This window comes from Echinops telfairi, unplaced genomic scaffold (assembly GCF_000313985.2).
Source record: "Echinops telfairi isolate 266 unplaced genomic scaffold, ASM31398v2 ScPeMD7_18;HRSCAF=68, whole genome shotgun sequence".
Lineage (NCBI taxonomy): Eukaryota > Metazoa > Chordata > Mammalia > Afrosoricida > Tenrecidae > Echinops > Echinops telfairi.
In genome coordinates this window covers 51738001-51761930 of record NW_022103915.1, presented here as the reverse complement: position 1 = coordinate 51761930, position 23930 = coordinate 51738001, and the positions used below count along the sequence as shown (strand labels likewise).

General features: G+C 43.1%; 1 protein-coding gene across 1 annotated transcript in view; it reads right to left on the bottom strand.

Annotated features, from left to right (window-relative positions):
- The window catches only part of GCH1 (GTP cyclohydrolase 1), a 20229-nt gene extending 1995 nt beyond the window's left edge, over positions 1 to 18234 (bottom strand). Inside the window, exons 1-4 of the mRNA XM_045288029.1 lie at positions 18214 to 18234; positions 9873 to 9982; positions 6526 to 6581; positions 894 to 925 (exon numbers count right to left, since the gene is read on the bottom strand). Of these exons, the coding sequence (XP_045143964.1) occupies positions 894 to 925; positions 6526 to 6581; positions 9873 to 9941 (157 nt within the window). The 5' untranslated portion in view covers positions 9942 to 9982; positions 18214 to 18234. The remainder of the gene's footprint in view (positions 1 to 893; positions 926 to 6525; positions 6582 to 9872; positions 9983 to 18213) is intronic.
- Between the last annotated feature and the right edge of the window lie 5696 nt (positions 18235 to 23930).

The following is a 23930-nucleotide window of genomic DNA, read 5'->3' as shown; positions in this document are numbered from 1 at the left end:
CCACCCCCATCCTTCTCCTCCACCACCACCTCCACCTCCTCCTCCACCACTACCTCCTCCTCTTCCACTACTACCACCTCCACCTCCTCCTCCAACACTACCTCCACCCCCACCACCACCTCCTTCTCCTCCACCACCATCTCCCCCACCACCATCTCCTCCACCACCATCCCACTACCACCACCTCTTCCACCTCCACCACCACCACCACTTGGTAGCGCTCAAGGGCAGTGCAGGTGCTAAAGAGATTTCAGAATTAACGGGAAAGTTTTGAACAGCAGTTGCTTCACCTCTGTGGAGGTGAAGTCGAGCAAATAAATAAAAAGCCTGGAACAGGATTAGGGGTTCTGTAGAAAACCAGCCATTTAGCCTTAGAAATGTAGCTCCTGAGCTGAGTAAATCACTTGTCTTTGAATACAGCCAGCAGCGTTCACTCACAGCATCCTGTCTAAACAGTGGCAGAGCAGGGCAGCTGAAATGGAGTCAAGGTCAGCTATCCAATGGGATGCTGAACGGCCATCAAAATAAATGAGGTGGTTTTGTGTACGTGGGGGAGACAATCCTAAGATGTGTTAAGGGACACAAAGTAAGGGGCATATAACCCAACATGTATAATTCATTTGTGGTTAAATAGAAAACAACCCATAACTCATTGATTTTTAAATATTGATATGCACAGAGGAAAATGGTGAACATAAAAAATACAACTAGGGTTGAGGTGGGAGGTTTAGTGTGTGTGTGTATATATATATATATATAAACACTCATAGAAGACTTTTATATTCTTATTCTTATAATTTTATAAAGCCTATCATTAGGATTGTAATAAGAAAATTAAAATACTTCTCTACAAAATATTTTTATAAGAAAAAATACAGATTTTTAAAACTTACCTTGTAATCTTCTACTATAGATTTCTACAATCCTAGAAAAGAAAGCACAGGTCTCATTAATCATAGCTTGTTAGCAGTGAATCCTGTGTACGGCTTTCTAGTGAGACAGAAACTTCGTTGAAGCAATTCTGGGCTGGACATGAGTGGGGGTGGGGGTGGATGCTTCCCCAGAAGACAGGCAGATGTGAGAACGTCTGGTAAGTGATAGTGGATCTAAAGGTGACTGTTCTTGGTGCTACAACCCAAAAGAGAATTTACAGCTCTCCAGGAACAAAAATCATTGAGGGAAAAAAAAAACAACTGAAAATAAGTAATGAAATTTGAACGCTCCCAAGTCATCGGTTTTTGAAGCTGAACCTTGTGTTCTAATTAATCATATTTGTTTAATCAGAATTGAAAGTTCAAGTTAAAAATAAAAAGATCATCCTCAACTGTCACACCAACTAAACCTATTAGAATAATCAAATTACAAGTGATTAGCGATCACTCTTGTAAGATTCTATAAGTATCAGTATGATTAACTCCCCAAAGAGGTCACTTGCTCTCAGCCTACCACACAATCTGTCATTTTCCCCTTTTGGAATCCCAGAACACTTGCAAACGACACTTTCGCAGGGGTCACCTGATTCATGACAGTAGCAAAATGACAGATATGAAGTAGCAACAAAAGTAATTGTATGGTGGGGGAGGGGTGTCACCACCACATGAGGCACTGTATTAAAGAGCCATGGCATTAGGAAGGTTGAGAACCACTGAGTTGTAGACTACCTGTCCTAGCTAATTAGCGTCCTTCCCTTTTGCTCCAGATGAGTAGAAAGCAAGAGCTGTTATCACAGATGCCACTGTCAAGCTTGGAAGACCAGAGACACACTTACCAAGCTAAGATGTCCACCTGTTAGTTCTTTCTTGCTCTATCAATCCTACTATGCGAATAGTTTGAAAAACAGCAACACACGCCTATTGATTGTGCTTATTTGTGTTTCCTATTTAATAATCAAAGCCGTGGTAGCTATAAATTTGCCCCCAAAATGCAGCTTTGAGCCTTGGATTGTATTAATTTATATAGTGTTTGCACTGGCATATTTATGTTGTGCAAAGTAAACTTAAGAGAATTTAACTTCAAAATGATTTTTCCTTTAATCATCTATATTATTTTTTAAATTACACTAGAGCGTTGGCATATTTTAAAATTTAAGCTCGTCTGTTAGCCAAAAGTCTATCATTCTGCTTTCCATACCCTTTTATCTATCACTCAAAAGGCAGAGGGAATGTGGCTTCCTGCGTTTCCATTCGAGTTGGCCAGTTTCTCCAGGCACTTCAGCCATTTCTTGTTTCCAATTTTAAATCAACTTGAAAAGACAGACGCAGAACAAGTTTCATTGTGCCAACTCTCTCAAAATAAGAGGACTCATTGTCTCCTCTAACGGACTTTACCTCACTTCTTAAGAGAACGAGTGGGGTAGTGGATTGTCAAGTGCGCTGTTAACGGCAAGGTCTGCCGCTCCTTTGGAGCAAGATTTGCAGCCTGGTAAGCCCACAGGGTAGTTCTACTCTGCCCTGGAGGGTCATTATGACTTGACATGGACTGAATGACAAAATGAGTTTGGAACTTGACCTTACTTCTTATTGTTGGCTTGTGTTGTTGTTGCTTAGTATAAAAGGGCCCCGGTTGTAAACGGGTTTTAACAACTTTCTGTACATAGTTCACTTACAGGTCTTGTAACAGTGAGTCTACCCCAAGCCCGCCATTTTTCTTTTGATTATGTAGCATGCTTTCTCTCTTCTGGGTTTTCCTCTGACAACGAGCAAATGGACCTAGTGACACCTTTGCAGGAAGAATCCCTGGGTGGTATCAAATAACCCATACAAATAAGTGTTCTGATGGCATCACATAACTTGACGAGATGTGACACAGGCTGCAAATGCCTAACCGTGCCTGGAGCACAGAGCAGGAGACCAACAGGAGGATTTGCCGGCTATCAGGGAGGAGTTTGAACCCACCAACAGTTCCGTGGGAGGGGAAAGCCCTGACAGTGTGTGCCTACGAAGATTACAGTCTTGGAAACACTCTGAGGCAGTTCTGGAACTGCCTCAGAGTGTTTCCAAGACTGCTCTGTGCTCCAGGCAACTTGACAGTCATCTTGGCCCCCTGCACTGGGAGCCCCAACCAAGCTTTTGGGGGCACTTACCATTGCCTCCCCGCCCCCCTTGTCAGCAGTGGATGTGCCCTACTTCTTACAGGTGACACGGTGCCCTCTCACAGTAGGTGTTCAGTAGAGAGATTAACTCTGGCTACCTCAACACTGTACCATTCTAAATTCAAGATTTAATTATGCTCACACTCCCTATGCTAAGGCAAGAAAAGCAATGTGTGTTAAGTGGATTTTCAGAAACAAAAAGAATTTTGATTCAAGCTAAGTTTACCTAGAATTCTATTAAGTCGAACCAGATCAACTCACTTCTGGCATTTTCTCGTTACTTAAGGATCTACTGTTTGATATTTGACTTCCCAGGTAGTAAAAGGTCATTCTTTTAAAGTCAAGCATATGGCAAGCTTCACATACAAGATTAAAATGAACACTGAAAATTTGCCATGACATTCAGCTGTCCTTGATTTTTGCTCTTCTGTTCTCTAAACAGTCTCCTCTTTCTTATTGAGGGAATAAACAGTTTGTTTTTCTTTTACAAAATATGAGGTCCCTTTCCAGTAGAGGCATGGTGTGGATGGCCATGGCCTTAGGCTGGGACCAACCAGGCACCGGGTGGAGGCAGGGAAGCTGAGCCAAAGCCATGGCCAGTACAGTGGTAGCAACTGGACGGACAATTGCTGCTGCAAGATTTGAAGGCATCATTAATTCTGCTATTGCCAATAACGAAAATATAGGAGATGCTCATCAACTATTATGATCTTTTAAATCACCTAGATAAGGGAGGATATCTCCTTACTTAGCAACCAAAATCAACGAAGCTCAAGATGTATGAGAAGACAAAGCTAAAAAACCAAATAAATGTATGACAAATTTTGAAGTACCTATTAGTTTATATGAGCCTGACTTTTTATAATAAAATGCCTCGAAGGTTTGGTTTAATATTCATATACGTATATGTGTCTATTTGTGTGTGTCTGTGTCTGTGTGGCATATACTCTGTTGTCCGGTTTGGTGCTCTTTTTGTGTGGTAACACTATTAGTGGAAGGTCTAATCCCCCAACTCTGATTCTTTGCCCTAGTCGCAGTATTCTTTCCTGGAGTATTTCACCATCTCATTGGCACACCCTCCGATCCACTTCCCACAGGTGTTACCCATTGTACAGCAGCCTGATCTTCCAGTTGCCGTGGCATTGATTCCAACGCAGGGCAGCATCACAGAAGCACTCTAAGGTTACACTGCCAGCTTTCCAGAGGCTTGTGCTTTCTAGAGCCTCTGTCCTGGTAGTTTCCTGGCAAGCTTTCCTATGACAGCTGAGCACTACTCAGGGATTCCATGTTAGAGAAGGCCACTGACCTAAGGCCCAGGCCTAATATGGTCTGTTAGGCTTGTTTATAATATGAAAAATATCCAATAGACCTTCCATGCCTGGGCGGTCTCCGTCAAGGGCATCAGCAGGAATTCCCACATGGGAAAGGCAGACAGTCAGGGAGCTTGCTGGAAAGGAGCACACCTGGAGACACCTAAGACAGCTGTCTACACATTGAACACATTGCTTTTGCTAAGACTAGTCATTTTAGTAAAGACTCTTTACTCACAGTGAATATGAAACAGACTATCTATTGTTTGGAATAAATTATTGGGGAAGAAGGTACTGATAGAACTTCAAATAGGATCATTTACTTCTTCACTACCACTATCCTTTCTGTCTACTCTGTCCTTTCCCCGGGGCCACTCCCTGAAAATGCCACTGGACACAGGTCACTAAAAGTCAGTGATGCAGTTACAACCACCAGATATCATCCTTCCATGGTGCCAGGTGTGGCGGTGAGATTACAGGACAGGAATGAGGTTGGAAACTGAAGAAGGTAAACTCCTCTAGAGGAAATGAAGGAGAAAGTTAAATGAAAGCACAGCTGTGGAGGGCAGCTGCCAGACTGCAGTATTTAGAGATTCTAGCAGACAACTGCAGAAGATCTGGGCGGCCACTTCAGGGCCCCGGTAAACTCCAGTGTCTCAATGGAGAGATCACGCTCCCCAATGAGAAGCCCTGGTGGCCGTGGTTATGTATTGAGCTGCGAAAGATGAGGCTACTCCTCCTCTAAGGAGCTACAATCTAGGAACCACAGAGGCAGTTGGTTCTCCCTGTCCTATAGGGTTGTTATGAGCTAGGGTCTATTCGATGGCAGTGAGTCTGGTTTGGGTTTTCAGCCTATGGATCTTCAAAAGGTTGTTGGAACAATTATTTTTTACTTCCATTTTCCACGAACTTTTTGAAGCTCACTCGTTTACACACTCGCATGCATAACCATACATCTCTACCAATATTTCCCCACCATCCAGGATGCACTAAATTCATACAAAGAAATTACAACAAACAAGGAATATTTAGAATAAAATATCGGTGAGTGGGAACTATCAGAATCATACAAGCACTAACCCTCAAGAATCTCTGGGGGCACAGTGGCTTAGAGTTGGGCTGCTAATGTCAAGGTCAACAGTTCAAACCCACCAGGCTATTGGTTGCACACAGATGAGGACTTTTGCTCCCATAAAGATTTCTAGCCTCTGAAACATAAGAGGCAGCTCTGCTCTGTCCTACAGGGTCACAATGAGTTGTATGCAACTCAATGGCAGTGGAACTCTCCAACTGACTTCCAGGTAACAATAGATGAGCACATATGTACACACGTATATTGCCTCTCCTCCTTATACCCCCACCCAAAATAGTACATAATGTATTCATACATCTACAAAGATACAAAATAGAGACTGTAGCAGAAAAGAGAGAAAACAGTGTCTTGAAGTAGAGCTGAGCAAAGTAAAGGGAGGCCCACTCTTGTGTCTGCAGAGATACATCATCTAGAAGTGAACCGGCTGGTCCTGTAGGGAAGAGAAATGCCCAGAGGTACCCTGGACAGGGGAAGGCAGGTAGAAGCCCCTGCCTAGGTTTCCTCCTCCATTCTTTACCATTAGTGAGCCGATTTTAAAGGAAGTGGCTGGGTGGACTGTAACCTTAAGTCCTCTTCATCACAGAAGCACTGTGCAGAGAGATGTGAGCTATGATTTCAAGAACGAACATGGAATGAACGAGAAAGTGGAGGTGTAGCAGGCAAAACAGGGGAGTGACGAGTGTTTTCAAGCCCTTTTGAATCTTTTTCTGCTATGAACATATATTTTAAGTGGTAATGTGACTTCCCAGTTAGATCCATATTAATGAAACATGAAATCCTGGAGGTCCTCACCATCTAGGTGACCACCCGGCCCTAGAAATCATAAATACCAATTACCATCGCATTCCTCACAGTTCCAGCAGGGATGCAGTTACAGTCAACACATTAGGGGTGAACTGATTAAATGTTCGAACTGCCCTTGAATGATGGTATAATTATCCAAATGGCCCCTGGAAGAAAATATTCCCCATCCCTGAGTCAGGGGCAGGTCACTATAAATGTATTTTTTTATTTAACACAGTCGTACTTACCTAGCAAGCTTACTGAGGCCAAGTACTTGCTTGTTAGGAAGATAACCAATATGGACCTTCAGAGAAGAAAGAGAAATTATGAGCTAGATGAAAATGGCACTTTGAGTGGCAAATGAAGATCTATGGGAAGAATTTAGCATATTTTGAAGCTTCAAAATTTAAAAAACCAACCACTTATCAAAGCAGTTTTTAAAATTACATGATTGTAACTAAAAGGAAATAAATCAAAAATTTTAAAATTATTTTGTCATCATGTTGTCTGGTGTGTTAAACTCTTGGTACAAACCTGAGAAGTCTCAAGAAAAATGCAAATGATTCTGTAGCAACACTGAAATGTATCCAGGAATGTCTCCTTTGAAGGACAGAGATTATAATATCAAAGTTGTCGCGACCACCATTCACGGTGGCCTTAAAAGCTCCCCTCAGATCCTTGTCGCACAGGTCTCACTGCCTTTTGTCATGCTGGCTTGTTCCATTCCTCAACTGCTCGAGTACTGGATCTTCACAGCTAACTCCTTAAAAGACCTACTTAGTATAAAACAAAACCTCTTATAACAGTCTAAACGTATTCATACTGTGCCACCTCTGTAGAGGCAAGTATTGTGGTCAAGAAACACCAGTTCCCTAAAAAGGCTAGCAAGGTTAATGGTAGGTGTTCAATTAACCCAGTATTAAATCATCAACTCAATTGCATCATGGTTTGCCAACACCTTTTCATTTTTTTATCTAATACTATACTCTTCTATAATTGATTTAGTAATCAGTAGTGACTTTTCCTCAATTAGTGACTTTTAAACTCTGACTTTAAAATTTTGAGAGTCCCTTGCTGGTACACAGGGAAAATAATGTGACACCTGAAAGCTGAATATTTCAAATTAGGAAATTAGAATAGTATAACTCTCTCAGAGAACCGAGGAATCTGCAGCACTTGACATTTTTATACTTATATGCAAGGCTACAATTTGTTTATTGTTTGTATTTTAACAGCAAACTTAGCAAGAACATCAAAATAGATATCTTGATAACATAAGCTATAGTGATAAAAGGAGTAGTTCAGGACCAAGTTCCTTGGGTCCTGTCAAAGGGCGGTCGCTGACACCCTCTCTATCCTTTAGACAGCATACAGGATTCTGGGGTTTATTTTCCCAATCATTAATCAAGGGCAAAGATGAGCTAAAAAGTGTCTTCATTTGAAGATTCTGAGCCCTGCTGGCACCACCTCAGCATCACTGATTACAAGGTTACCAGACACTGCATACCTCCTGATGGGTATGCTCTTGAGTAATCTTCCCCCATTTTTTTCAACCGTGTATGAATGAGATAGGGATCCACAGTGTTCCTAACGCTGATCAAAAATGTTTAGCCTTAATCTTATCGAAAATTTCAATCTTGTAAGATATGACAAAATAATAATTTATAAATTATCAAGGGTTCATTAGGGAAGGGGGCCAGGAAGGGAAGGGGAAAAATGAGGAGCTGATGCCAAGCATGTAAGTGGTGAGCAAATGTTTCGAGAATGATGAGGGTAACGAATGTACAAATGTGCTCTACACAATTGATGCATGTTTGGATTGTGATAAGAGTTGTATGAACCCCCAATAAAATGATTAAAAAATTTTTTTCAATCTTTTTCAGTTTATGGGAAATCCAAAGGTTCTAGGAATGAGTTACATGACACTATTAATGGCCCCTGGATACATTCTAATAAAAATATATGCATCTGACCATGAAAATAATGTTTAGAGTATTGTTTGTAATAGTAAAAATAAAACACTACAAATGTCCACAAAAGCATAGTAAGAGAAATTGTGGTATGCTTATACAATAGAACAATACACAGCAATGAAAATTAACAAACTAAAATGACAGCCCCCCCCCAAAAAAAAAAGAATTTTATAAAGGGGAGCAAAAGAAGCAAATATAAAGGATTTATACTGTAGATCCCTTCCATTCATACACGGTTGAAAAAAATGGGGGAAGATTACTCAAGAGCACTGGATATCAGGATACTTGTTACCTGTGTTGTATGGGGAAGGATGGGATTGAGATTGTGAAGGGGCCCAAGGGTGGCTTCCAAGGTGCTAATGGTGTTTTAGTTCTTGATCTGTGAAGAAGTGAGTACTCTAAATTCCACATATTGTGTTGTTTAGATTTTTAAGTGAAAAATTCAAATATTAATAAAATTTGAACCATTGTTAATATTTGTTTGAAAGTTACTTTTTTAAAGTCAAAACAAAATAATAATGCTTGAGGAAGGAGTGGTTAATAACTGTCCTACAGATCAACCCCTCAGGACCAATGATGAGAGTAGAGATACATGAGGGGAAAGGAAAGGTGGGGGAGGAAGGGGGAACCAATCGCAATGATCTACATACAACCCCCTCCCTGGGGGACAGACAACAGAAAGTGGGTGAAGGGAGACACCAGACAGTGTAAGGCATGAAAAACTAATCATTTATAAATTATCAAGAGTATATGAGAGAGGGGGGGGATGAGGAGCTCATACCAAGGGGCTCAAGTAGAAAGAAAATGTTTTGAGAATGATGATGGCAATAAAGGTACAAATGTGCTTGACACAGTGGATGTATGTATGGATTGTGATGAGTTGTACGAGCCCTCAACAAAATGATTTTAAAAACAATAATAACTCTGTCCTAAACCTTCAAGTCCTAAAAGACGTATTTAATTACAACAAGCTAAGATAACATAATCTAGCTTGCATTCGATTCATTTTTGCTAATATTGAAAGGGTTGGAAACAAATTAAATCCACTGATATATAACCTTTGTCATAAGAAACTCTGGGGGTAAAGAAAAGAAAGAAAAATTCTGTAGGTCATTACTGATCAGGCCAAGCTGTTCATATGTATATCTTGGATGAAACATTATTTAGTCAAAGGTTTTGGCATGTAAACTATGCCAGAAAATGCCCTGCTAACCTCATTCTTTAACCTATTAACATGGTATTTAATATGAGATCCATGCCCTTAGGGCCTTTGCTTCTTTGTTTTATTTTAACTTTGGAAAATTCAAATCTAGTCAAGTTGTCTAATTTATATACAAGGGGGCTTTTTTAAAGTTCCTAAAAATGAAATTAAAACTTAAGGTAATTTTCCCATGAATTTTGAAACCTCCTTGGATGTCTAACTAAATATAAAGGATATTATGACTTTACAGCTGTGTACAAAATCAATGCCATAAGTTTTAAAGGTTTCATTCTTTTTAAATCATTTTATTGGGGCTCATATAACTCTTATCACAATCCATCCATCCGTCCATCCATTGTGTGTAAAGTTTTCATTATGCTTTCAAAAACTGCTAGGAAAGAACCACACAAGAAAACCTTACCTTTCCAACAAATGGGACTAGATGATGTTCACACATGGAAAACATGTCTATGTCCTTGACAATCACCATCTCATCGTGATCCTCATCAAAGATCGCGTCGTTTAGGACATCTGAAAGCAGAGGCTTGCTTCAAGTACACTGACAACTTTATAGAGAAATATAGAGTAGAAAAAGCTAATGGTTTCTACAAGTAACTGTAAACAGTCGAAGTGGGAATGTTAATCCTCATGAAAACATTCCCCAAACCACCTCACTACCATGGAGTCAATCCGTCTCATGGTGACCCTCTTGGGCAGAGTGCAGCGGCTCCAGGGATGTCCGTGGCTGCAGGGTTTAAGGGAGTACAAATTCAAGCAGGATATTCTCATTTTTTTGCAGTATGCAAGAGAGAGGTTGACTGATACATTGATTTTTATCAAAATAACTGTGGCTATTTGGGTTATAGAAGTGGGCCCGTTCCCTTTTCTTTTGATTTTCTTATGTCTTCTATAAAGCATATGTAGGAAAATATAAGTCTAGTCTTTAACTCCTTGGCTCTGGAGGCCAGGTCCAGGCACCTGTAAACCTAACCTCCCTTATCAATCTCCCAATAATTTTCTATTGTTATAAATGCTTCTCAGTATATGCAAGTATCAAATTCATTCCAGTTGCCTTCTTCCCTTCTTAAAAGAAATAAATGCTACAGATTCTACATGTGTGCCTGTTTGGGTTGCCTTTCGGTACCGACCAGTATCTCATTTAAGCTATGCACTGGCACTTATGGTCATGCAGACCTTTTGTAAAAATTAATCATCTTTGTGGGGGCTCTTACAGCTCTTATAACAATTCACACATCAAATGTATCAATTCATTTGTACATGTGTTGCCATCAACATTTTCAAAACATTGTCTTTCTACTTGAGCTGTTGTTTTAGCTCCTGTTTTTCCCTCCCTCCCAACAATACTGTAGACTCTTTTTTTTTCTCACTCATTTTATTGGGGGCTCATACAACTCATCACAATCCATACATACATCCATTGTGTCGAGCACATTTGTACATTTGTTGCCATCATCATTCTCATAACATTTGCTTTCTGCTTGAGCCCTTGGTATGAGCTCCTCATTTTTCCCCTCCCTCCCCATTCCCCCCTCCCTCGTGAACCCTTCATAATTTATAAATTATTAATTTTTGTCATATCTTACCCACTCCCTTCACCCACTTTTCTGTTATCCATCCCCCAGGGATGAGGTTATATGTTGATCCTTGTAATTGGTTCCCCCTGACAACACTCTTAAAATCAAAGTGTGTTTTGTCAGTTCAGCAACACAAAGGGAAACAATTTTCAAATGGGCAAAGGATTTGAATAGCTATTTCATCAAAAACAGTGTAGAAGTGATCGGTAAAGGCATAAAAAAATACATGAAGTCATAGTGGAAATGTAAATCAAACCACTGTAAGGTATCATGGCAACCCCATTATAATGGCTATTATTACAAAGAACTGAAAACAATTACCAGTGACGATGTGGAGATTGGAACTCTCTCACATGCCTGAAAGGACTGTAAACGGATACATCCACTGTGGAAAATGTTTGGGTTGTTCTTCAAGGAACTATAGAATTACCAATATGAACCAATAATTCCATTGCTAGGTCTATGTGCAAAAAGATAAACTACAGGGACTCAATTTTCATTATAGCACTATTCACAGTAACCAATGATGGAAACAATGCAGGTGTCCATCTACCTTTTGGGTGGAAAAAATAATAGAAGTATACCCCTGTAAAGAAACGCCTGGGGCAGTTCTACCCTGTTCTAGAGGGTCGCTATCAGGATTGACTCAAAGGCAGTGGGTTTCTTCTGTTTTAATACAGGCAGCAGACTAATACTAAACCATAAAGGGAAATGAATCCCTGACACATGCTACAATACAGATGATCCTTGAGAACCTTATGCTAAGGAAATACGGCAGGCACAAAAGGACAAATATTATCTGATCCCAATTACACGAAATAGGCAAATGCATGGAGAAACAAGTTTATCAGCGATACTTTTATCATTAGAATCACCAAAGGCCCAATGGAGATTACTTCTACTATCTCTCAAAGAGCTGATAATGCTGCCACTAAAGTGAATAAACCTTCAATATAGGAATGGATTTTAAGCCCACAGGTAAACCATAAGCCCTAAGGGAATAATAATCAGTTCTTATGAGGTGGCCCTGCTAGATGCTTATTCTCGTGAAGGGATCAGTGCAGAAAGGCAAACTGTGCAAACTGTGGTGAGGAAAGCAGATGGTGCCCGTTATCAGAATTGTGTTAGGGTCTTTAACCCTTGGTTTAAAACAAGACAGAGTGAGGTGTCAGCCAAACCCACACAGAAGTGCACCAGTCTGTGTAATCCAAGTATTACAAATAATAAGATCCAAGATCAGGAGGGAATTGGACTATAGCTTAAAGTGTGGGGACCCGGTTTGCAGAAGGCTATGGGTGACAGTGAAAGCCCAGGACCCATGTGCAGGGTCCCCACAGGGTTTACACCTCTGTTAAGTCCCCTTGGACCATTGACTGGGGCTGTGAATGCTCTTGTCCTCAGACAGAGTGTGTCTGAAAGTGAATTAACGCAGATATGGTTAGGTTGAATTTTATTTGTATTAAAAGATCATTTTATTGGGGGTTCTTAAAACTCTTATTATAATCCATACATCAATTGTATCAGGCACATTTGTACATATGTTGCCATCATTCTTTTCTAGACAATTATTTTCTATTGAGCCTTAGTAGCAGCTCTTTTCCCAACCTCCCTCCCTCATGACCCCTTGATAGATTATAAATTATTTCCTTATCTCCCACTAACCGCTGTCTCCCTTCCCCCATGGCTTCTGTTGTTCTCTCCCCCTGGAATGGGGGTGTGGTTGTGTGTCGATCATTACGATCAGTTCCCCCTTGCTCCCCTCCCCCCCACACTTCTGGTATTGCTATTCCCATTCCTGCTCCTGGATTCCATGTGTTGTGGGCTCTTATCCCTTAACTATACCTGTGTATATGCTCTGGTCTAGTCCAAAGTGAGAGGCAGCACTGGGGTCCTGATGCTGGGCGTGAGGAAGTCTCAAGGAACCAGAGGAGTATTGTGTGTTCCATCAGTGCTTTACTGTGCCCTGGTTGACTCATCCCTTCCCTTTGACCCCTCTGTGGGAGGATGTTCCATTATCTACAGATGGGCTTTGGGTCTCTGCTCCGACTCCCTTGTTCTCAACTATATGTTTTTGTTTGTTTGTTATGGGTCTTCTGATGCCTGCAACCTGGTCCCAATGACACCTCATGATCGCACAGACTGGTGTGCCTCTTCCATGTGAGCTCATTGCTTCTCTGCTGGATGGCCACTTGTTTAACTTCAAGCCTTTAAGACCCCAGACACTATATCTTTTAATAGCCAGGCACCATCCACCTTCTTCATCACATTTGCTTATGTACCCATTTTGTCTTCAATGAATGTACTGAGAGGGTGGGCATCATAGACTGAGTTTGTCAGAACAAAGTGTTCCTGTATTGAGGGAGGGTATGAGCAGGGGCTCTAAGTGGTTAGGTTGAATTTTAACATCTTATCACTTGTTTTCCCTTTGACCCATTTTTGTTTTTGTTTTCTGTTTTCTTTTGGATTGAAGTCTTTCTGTATTTTATTTGTTATTGCTGTGGGGGTGTGAATCTATGATGGTAAGTCCAAAGATAATAAACAGAACATTAGATTCTTAGGGTTATGGCAGGCAATGCTGGAGAGAAATGTGGAGCTATTAACAATGAGTACAAAAAATAAGGAAATTGTTCTAAAAACAATTGTGGTGATGATTGCACAACTGCATTCAAACCATTGAACCATATGGTACTCGATATATCAATAAAACTTTCTAAAATGAAAAGAAAAGCAGGTTATCAGCGGTCTCTAGGGACTGGCGTGAGGAGAAATCAAAAGAACACCCAAACCTGCTGCCATCACGTTGATTCCAACTCATATCGACCTCTAAGGACAGAGGCACGACCTCTAAGGACAGCGCACACTGTTCTTCAGGGTACCAGACACCCTCCCCTTTCTCCCCTGGAGCAATGTGGGCTTGAACTGCTGGCCTGTGGGTGGTAGCCCAATGCTTAGTACAGTGCACCAACAGGACTCCTAGTGCAAAGGGGTCAGGGCTTAAAGGTTAATGAATTAAATGATTAAACACTTTAAAGGGTTTGTTTAAAAAATAAATAAATAAAACTGATGCCTGGACAGCTTGGAAGATTGGACAATCCATGACACTCAGCTATGTGATTTTCAAAGACTCAGGGAAATCCTGTCCAGAGTATGGTTAGACAAGAGAAGACGAAATTAAACCAAGCTCTGCAGCCACCTACACGTATCTCCCCTCAGAAAGTTCAGGAGATGTTGATGAAGATTGACAGTCGTATTTAAAGAGAAAAATAAAATAAAACTGACTGGCAATATTCAGAAAGCTCCTCAGAAGAACAGAGTACCAGCTCTCACGGGAATACACACCACCTCCATGGTGCAGAAAGGCAAGAAAGTTTCTAAAGCGCTTTTCCTTACAATGGTATGTGGTTTGTTTGTGGTTTTTTGGTATGTGTTTTTTAAACCTGGATTTGTCAGGTTTAAACATGTCCAAGTGCCCCATTAACAAGAATTGAGAAATTAAACAGCAATCAATGGTGGATGGATGGATGGATGGAGGTAAAGTGTTGTGTTAGGTGCTAATTCTACTCATGGCAACCCTACAGGACAGAATAGACCACCCCATAGAGGAGCCTTGGTGGTGCTGTGGGGTGAGCGTTGATAAAGAGTTCAAAGCCACCAGCTGCTCCACAGGAGAAAGTTGAGGCTATCTGCCCCTCTGGGGATTCACTGTGTGGAACCCAAAGGAACAGTTCTGTCCATACAGGGTGCTGTGAGTTGGAACTGACTTAACGGCAGTGCATTGATCTTCATGCAAGTAGACCACCATGTGTGCGTCCATCTCCTGCAGGCTTGCTGGTGGGTTTGAACCACTGACCTTTCAGTGAGCAGCCAAGGACTTAGCTTGGCTCAGCTATGCCATTAAGGGTATGTGTTTATTTGCAAAAGGACTGTCAAAAGGATACATTTAAGAGGTAATGGAAATATTGCTGAGAAGGGACAAATGAGCCCTGGTGACACAGTGGTTAAAGTGCTTGGCTGCTCACCAACTCAGCAGCCACTTCCCAGGAGACATGGAGCCTCAGGAAACCCTGAGGGGCAGTTTGACTCTGCCTGCAGGATTACTAGGGGTCAGAATGGACTCTGCAGCAACAGGTGGTGAGGGTCAAAGAACAGGATAAAAGGATATGGGTGGAAATGAGACGTCTTTGAATATAATTTTGACTCTGAAATCACGTAGACACTTTACATACTCAACGAGATGCAACAGAAACCAGTGTTGCTCATGTGGCATCATGCTTTGTGTGATAAGGGAACACTGATACGTAGGATACTATGTTCCCGTTCATGAAAATCAACCCAGACTATAAACTTGACCCAGCCAGACCATTTTGCTCCATAACGAAGTCACACTGCTATAGTTACTTATGTTTTGCTCCCAACATATCTGAAAGCGACCATCTGTGGCTAATAAGAACAAAACACGGTCACAGATTGTTTTAATTTCCTGCCTGTTATCAGCTGCAAGAAGGTAACCCTGGAAACGGGGAGGATTTACGGCATTCTATTTCCTACTGTTGGTCAGAACCAACAAAAGGGAAAACAAAGCAAGCTCCCAAAAGTTAAGGCTTGCCCCTGACAACTCCACACAGAGTGGGTTCAAAGGTCCACTTCTTTAATGTCATGAATGAGCAAGCAATGACAGACCTGTCGTCCTTAGAGCAGTTAGTATGCCAAGGCTCCTTCCTGCAAGGGCAGTGACGCCATGATTCATCCTGACCCTACCAGCGGAGTGGGGAGAGCTCCTCCAGAAGACTTCCAAGCCCACAAACCTTCCTGGGAACCGACAGCCTCATCTACCTCTGCCACCTGGTGGCTTCGGGAATTGCCGCCCTGGCCTCTAGCCACCCAGCACTTAACCCACTGTGACACCAGGACCCCACGCACCTGTTTCTGCCTCCTTTGAGTCTCAGCCTCCCAGGGAAGGCTGATTACAACGCAGATTGTGAGCTGTCACACCAGGAAAAAGACAGGGAGGAACCTTAAGTGTGTGTTGGGAAGTGAAAGAAATCAATCTGAAAACGCTTCAGACTGTATGATTTGACACTATGACATTCTGCAAAAGGCCAGACTACAGAGGCAACAGCCAATGGGGGAATTTGGGGGGCGGGAGGGGCTGGGATGGAGGGGCACATTTAGGACAGGAAAGCTGTTCTGTGGGATACTGTAATGGCTGACAGGACATTAGCATTTGTCAAAACCCATAGGACTGTACACCCCAAAGAGTGGACCCCAAGGTAAATGGGGACTTTAGTTACTAACAATCAAGTACCCAGACCAATTGTGACAAATGTACCACAGAAACAAGATGCTAATAATAGGAGTGTTATGCACGGGAGATGAAGAGTATTTGTATGTAATGCTCTAATTAAAAAAATCATTTTTTAAAAAGCCCAAGTTGCTGGACCAGACCAGGTGGGGGTGAGGGCGGGTGGAGATATGTGCCTTTCTTACCAGTTCCCAGAAGGTGCCGGTTCTGAAACTACCCAGCTGCACTGTCCACAGACCTGTTTGCGGTTGGAAGTGGGGGAGAAGGAGGGTCTTGGGAGAGATTCCACCAAAAGAAATTTCTATCATGGAGTTCCTTTTGAATGGATGGTGACTGGATTCGACACTTAACACTCAAACTCTCTGAGGAAGCCACAGCTTCTTCCACACTGGGTGCATCATCTTCCTGGGAGGGCCGTGTGAATGGATGCCGCCAGGGCAAGGATGCAATCCACAATGTCAGCAAATTGCAAGTGCAGTAAATGATTAAAACAGCCAACTTTTTGCTGTCTTTCCCCACACAGAGACTAGAATCCGCTCTCAGAAGTTGGAGCACCTGCCCATCCTATGGAACAGGAAGGAGATCACAGGATTTGCCTACTGGTTTTACGATCAAAATGAGGGACAGAGACAGAGACAAAGTGCTCTTGGGAACTGAAAATCAAGTCAAGGTGGAGAAGAAAAGTTTCAATCACTGACATGCGGGGTCCCCACAGCTGCCTCTGCCGTCATACCCACCCACCCACTGCAAACAGGGGTGGTGAAGCCAAGTCATCAGGCAAGCTAAACTCACTGCCATGCGCCCGATTCCGATTCACAGGAACCCTGCAGGCCCCAGGAGAACGGCGCCTGCAGGTTTCCGAGGCTGGAAATCCTTAGGAAAGGGCCTGTTTCATCCCCACTCCTACCTTCCCTCCACAGAACAGTGGGGAGACTCAGACAGCAGACCTCCACAGCAGGTTAAAGTTAGCCTCTAACAACTCCACCCAGCGTGGCTTTGAACTTCACCTTTCACCTGCAAACCAAACTAAAACTCAACTGCCACTGAGTCCATGCAGACGCACAGAGACCCCACTGAACAGGGTAGGACTCACACACACACACACACACACACAAACCAAACTAAAACTCAACTGCCACTGAGTCCATGAAGACGCACAGAAACCCTACTGAACAGGGTAGGACTCACACACACACACACACACACACACACACACACACACACACACGTGTGTGTTTCTGAGATTGTAAATCCTCAAGGAAGTGGGGGCTTTTCTCCCGTGAAGCAGCTGGTGGTTTTCGTCTTGTGACCATGCAGTTCGTTAGCTAACCAGCACACCACACCTGCGTCCAGTGTGCTTATTTACTTTGGGCTGCTACCTGGTATCTTCAGGCAGTGGAGCTTCTCCCAGTGCCCTGTCAGCCACGTGCAGAGCCCGTGTTAAACACAGCTCTGCCATGCTCACCAGTTCGTGTCAGTCTTTACCCGGTGATTTACTTCCTTAAAATAGATCTTTAAAACGAAGGGGCTCCAAAGAAACTCATGCGGACAAAGGACACACAGAGGTCTCACTGAAGCGCTGTCGGTAGCAGCAAAATTTGAAAGTGGGGTGTACATCAGAAAACTGCGTGTGCGCCAGCCACTGCAGTTTGGGCAGGGTCACAGGATAATAAAAGGCCCAGCAGTGGACGTGAGTGGATTGGAGCTGCGTGTGTCAAGCCTCGAGCGTGCACAAACCCTGCCCTGGAGAAATTCAGGGAGAAGCAGATGGCAAACGGATGCAGGCGTCAGAGACGCCCGGTGCAGGAGCACAGCTACTGGGGAAGGACGCGGCAGAATCGGAAAGGGATGCATAGGGAGCTTACCGTCTCGCTGTGTTTCCAAAAGCTGTTAGCGCAACACTGCAAGGGGCTTCACGAAGTTTGCAAATCATACCTTTTCATTCCATTGTCCTACTAAAACGAAGTTTCTTTGTATTAATATTTGTTCAAAATAGATACTTTGTACTTTAGTTGAGACCTTTCACTACTACTAAGAAGACTTAAACTGGGCTGTTCAGAAAACACCTACACGTGGTTTGGGCCCCCCTCACCCCACCACCCAGGAAAGGTTAATCAAGAAAGGGGTGACTTTGGGGAAAAGGGGTTGGGATATGAAGAAGGGAGGGTACTACAGGAAAGAAACTCATACAGTGCTTCATTCAAATTCTTCTCGAAACCGCCCTTGATCCCAACTTAGCAGCTCAAGGCTCCGGTGCTCTGAATGTAGCATGGCTTTCTACCTGCTGCCTGACAAAGCAGTCCTGTGTCCCAGAGCAATGTGAAAACGAACGTTTCCATCATGCCGAAAGGCCTCCATGAGCACTTTCAACCTCTCAGCTTTGTCACTTAACATGCCAGCAAACTTGGGCAAAATGAGCACAGACCCAAACACCCCCAGACTGTCGTCAGGAGGGCGGGGCAATGGCTGCAGACCTCCAGTCGCACCATCTGCTGGAGCAGGCAGAGCCGGGGCACAGCTTCCACACGCTTCATGAACCTACTCCACACGCCGCACGTTGTCCGCGGAATAGCTCCAATGCATTGCTAAGAAGGCTGGTTTACCTTTGGACATTTTCCTTCTGGCCGTCCTGGGCCGAGGTATGCAGATAAAAACACAATCTAGGCAGGCACTTCAACGGAAGTACTGGCTGCCTTCAAAGCAGCCTTGATGATATGGTGGGTGAAGCACTGGGAGGCAAGCCTCAAGTTCGGCGGTTCGAACCTGCCAGCTGCTTCAAAAATGAAAGCTGAAGCTGTCTGCTTCTGTCAAGATTCAGCGCGTGGCCTGAGAAAGCACACTCCATCCTCCCAAGTGGCTGGGAGTGGACGAAACTACTCAGTGGCAGTGCGTTTGGTCTTGGGGTGGTCTCCAAAACAGGACTGGCAGGCATGTCTGGGAAGCAGTGTGAAGACCAGCCAGGCACGCTGCTCCTTTGGCCAGCCTCACATTCAACACCGCATTGACTGTTGAGGGGCCAATCTCCAATATGAAGGTCCCTCTACTAATTAATACTTCTTCCTGATTACAACAATCCCCTCTGTAATTTACTAATGAATCAAACTGGAAGCTGCCAACCATACACGCTATTAACTCTCATAATGCTGTCCAAAGAGAATTCTCCCCCTGGTCTTGGTTTACTGCTTCTCTGTTTCTAATGGACCCAAAGGAGAGCCTGACAGGTAAGCTAAGGAAACAAAATAAACTGTACTCCAGGAGCCATTCAAAATGGCACATCTCGCAAATTCAGATGTTTGAATTTGATCATTTTCTGTTATCTTTCACAATGCAGCTGGTAAACTGAAAGTGGAATTTTACGAGACAGATGGTGAGAACTTCAAGGTCTGGTTCACAGTGGTTCTACAGGAGGGACACACCAGTCTGATAAACCATCCCTGTGCTCCTAAACCCTTATCATGCCACATTCCCCTCTGCCAGGAGATCCCATCCGTAGGGAACCATCTGTAACCCTATCCTACAAACCAGTACCAGCAGGCTGTGCGAGTCACCATCATTAGTGATGTACAATTAAGTAGGGGATGAATGATCACCCTTCAGAACAGTAGTTCCAAATACGGCTGATCAGAGGGAGCATTAGAAAACACAGCTCCCTCCCCATCCCCCACTGAGAAGGCCTGATCACCTGGGTGCTGGAGGGACCCAGGATGATGTCTTTTACCAGCCCGACCCCGTCTGGTGAGCAGTCAGACGAGAGATGAGAGAGGCACGAAAGGTGAGTTGTCAACAGGCCCAGTGCCGGTCTGAAATTGCTGTGGTCATGATAATGACCACACAATAAACTTTCACTAATGAGCCACCCAAGTCCACGGGTGACGATTCCTATGGACCACTGTAAGTTCTAAGACCAGCTGGGACAGCTCAGGCCGAGTTCTAAAGGTATTGGGAAGCAGACGGAGTAGGGCAGTGATGTGGCCAAGAAGCTGGAAAGAATTTATCCATGTGGGCAGGGAGGCCACAGTGAAAAATAAAGGGGGACTTCACACAAGAAAGTAGTGCTCATTCCTAGGAAAAAGACCAGCCACTTAAGAAAGATGTTGTCCCCTACAGCCAATCCACCAGCCTCAGTTTCAAGGCAACACCCTCCAGTCTCATAAAAGGCCCCACACGGATTCCTGAGCTGGACACAAACATCATGACCAAGAAACTTAAGCAGAAATAAGATGCCTATGCATAAAAATAATTGGAGAATAACTATAATGGCAATAGTTTACATAAAGGTCGAAGTATGTGCTGGGCAGGTTTTTTTCTAAAAATGTTTTGTTAAAGATTAAACATTTGATCCGAGACTTAAAGATCAGATTCTGAAGAGGAAGGCAAGTTTCCTGGATGGAGAAGGGAAAGAGGTAGCATGTGAAATAAAATACAGAAGTGGAAACCAGAAAAAAATCTATTGGCCTACCTGAGCTAAGTCCATGCATTGGGCAGGAACCCAGGTTTGTTCCCTATGTTAGAGCATTTTTCAAACAGTTTTACCTTTAGTTCGGGACCCCTATCAAGCCCTGCAACGACAACTCTGCGTGCATCCAAGCCGGCTACATCCTCATTTCACAGATGGGAAAAGGAGGTTCACAGATGGATGGTAGGTGCCTGCTCAAGAAGAGCCAGCTAGCTAGTGAGTGTTGAGGCTCGTGTTTATCCCCTGCCTCCCAGGGCCAGAGACCCAACGGTCAGAAGTCAGCCTGGCCTACAAGAAGAACCGGCAGGAGCGGGGAAAGCCATAGGTGGAATGCTGCAGTACGCGGGGAGTCACGAGATGACATGGCCTAGAGCAAACAATAGCAAAGGACACGGAAGGCGCAAACCCCACTGTCGACAGTGACTCCCTCACAAACATGGAGTCAGAGCTGACTGCCTGCCTGGGAAAGCGGAACAGAAATCAGCCGTGGATGGCTGGAGGCCAGGGTCACTGCACATTTTGAGTAGCAAAACCCTTCGTTTTGTTTGTTTGTTTTGTGTTGTATATGTGTTTTCACTGACAGTACATTTGGCTTATGTGGGAAATTCAGTTAATTTAATGCTCATTTGACCTTTACTTTCTGAAATCAAACCGTTCCGAGGGAAAGGAGAATCCTACTAAATCCTCAAATAAAAAGGCTTTAAACTATCTATGAAATGTATCCTCGAAGTCCTGGAAAAAAAAAACTATGTTGAATCCAAGTAGGACGCTTTAAGTTTAAATCAAAGATTCAAATATGCTGTGGCTCCTGCTTGTGAGATTAAGGAAACCTCATTCCTGCAAAAACTTGTCTTGAATTTAATAAGATCTCAAGACCTGACTTCTAGTTTCTATAAATATGGGGGCTAGAGATACAAATCAACTGGAGCACAACAAGGAGCAAAAAAACCCCAGGAAATTCTAAAGGTGGGATATTTTACAAGACAGATCACTTGATATCAGACAAATTATTATCCTGGGGCAGGAAGTGGAACAGACAAGGAAAACTGTCCTAGATTAAAATGTAATCAAATTCAAATGTATGATCCTTAAATGAGTCCTGATTTTAACAAACCGTTAGTAAAAGATAATTTGGACAGCTGGGGAAATTTGAATCAGACTTGGTATTAGACATTATAACAGAATCTCTAAATGCATATCCCTGACTTACTCAACAAAATAGGGTAAAATCTTAATTCTAAATCTAAGCGGTCAGTATATAGCTCAGTTATATAACTTTTTCTATTTTTTGTATTTAAAAATTGTTTAAGGGAAAGTGAATTTCCCAATAGTGAAGGAATATAAGTTTTCTTGGTATCACCACCAAATAATCCAACAAGTCCTTTCTGGTTGGTGTGAAACCCTACAAGAGTACAACTACATGTGCTCGAAAAACTGTTCGTCAATCCACCTCACCGATGGCTTTCTCTTTCACTGCCTCTCCACCTTGCCGGGCAAGATGCCCTTCTCCAGACACTGTCCTTCCTGACAAAACAAGTCCCAAGTGTGCCAGGTCTCGCCATCCCCACTTCTAAACAGACTTTCTCTAAGATTTATTTGTTCTTCTGACAGTCCATGATATGCTGTATATACTCAAGTATAGGCTGACCCGAATATCAGCCGAGGCACCTAATTTTACCACAAAAACGGCATTAAAAATTTGCTGAAGAACTCGGCTTATACACGAGCATATTCAATATTCTTCACCATAATTCAAAAGCATCAATTCCTCTTCAGTCTCCCTTAGTCACTGTCTGGCTTTCACGAGCATGAGAGGTAACTGCCAAGGCTTGGGTCGGGCGCATCTTAGACCTCTTCTGGGAGGAGTGTCTACAAATACTCCTGGGAGAAGTCTTTAGACTAGTCCAGAGGATATAGGTTAAGAACACAGACCCTGAAGAACATATAGATGAGGAATCTTTTTTAAAATCTGTGCGTCACAGGAAAGTAAAAGACCTGTTACCATGGAAACTGGTTGCATGGTTGGAGTGTCTCGGGAAAGCACCACCTCTAGCAGCTGGATGGGCTGGCAGTGCTGCCTCGGGCCTCATCTGTCAGCATCTGAAGTCAGAGCAATGAGAGCTGACACATGAGCTCCGTGGGGCTACAGGACCTGGGTGCAGTGCAACATCTAAACCAGCTGGGCCTTTGAAAACACAACTCTGACTTCACTCACTCTCACTGCCAGAGTCAGTGCCCGCTCAAGTGACACCATAGGATGGGGTAGAACTGCCCGCCCCTGTGAGTTTTGGAGACTGCAAGCTTTCACAAACAATAGAAAGCCTGGTCTTTCTCCCGCAGAGCAGGATCAATTCCCAAGCAGAGTACATGCAATTGTATTTTGATAAAGATTACCAAATAAATTGCCCTACATAGGGATCGTTCCACTCTCAACAGTAATATTTGTCTCCCCTTAACTTCAGTAACAGAGTACAGAATACATTTCTGGATTTCTGTGTCTCTAAAAGGAGGGAAAGAGGTCTTATAGGCCCCACAAGCTGGCAATTCAGATCCACCAGCTGCTCCCTGGGCAAAAGGTGAGGCTGTCGACTCCTATCGCCATAGACTCAGAAACCCCATAGAGGGTCCCAACGCGTCAGAATCCGCTGGATGGCACTAGGCTTGGTTGTAATTTTTTAATTGGGTGAAATGTATCTGGGGGCAGTCTGCACTTCTCCCATTGAGGGTGAGGTGAAGCATCTTTCCATTCATCAAGAGTCACTTGTATCTTTCTTCCATGAACTGTCAACTGTTCCCTTGCCTGTCACACTTTTCCATATATTGTTGGACCAATTCCCAGGAGGTCCGTAAGTATTAAGCTGATTAGTCTTTTGTATATGACATGAGTTCTAAATGTCTTCCCAGCTTGTCATTTGACCTCTCTTATGATGGTGTTTGACATATGCAAAGTCTTAAATTTTATGTCATTGAAGTTCCTTACAAAACTAAATGCTACTTGCCCTACAAAATAAATTTAACAACCTGATACATTTAACTTTATTTAAAACTCATCCTAAGCTTACATAAGAGTTGAAAAGATTAAAAAAAAAAAAAGAGTTGAAAGATAGTCTTGGGTTCCCACACACA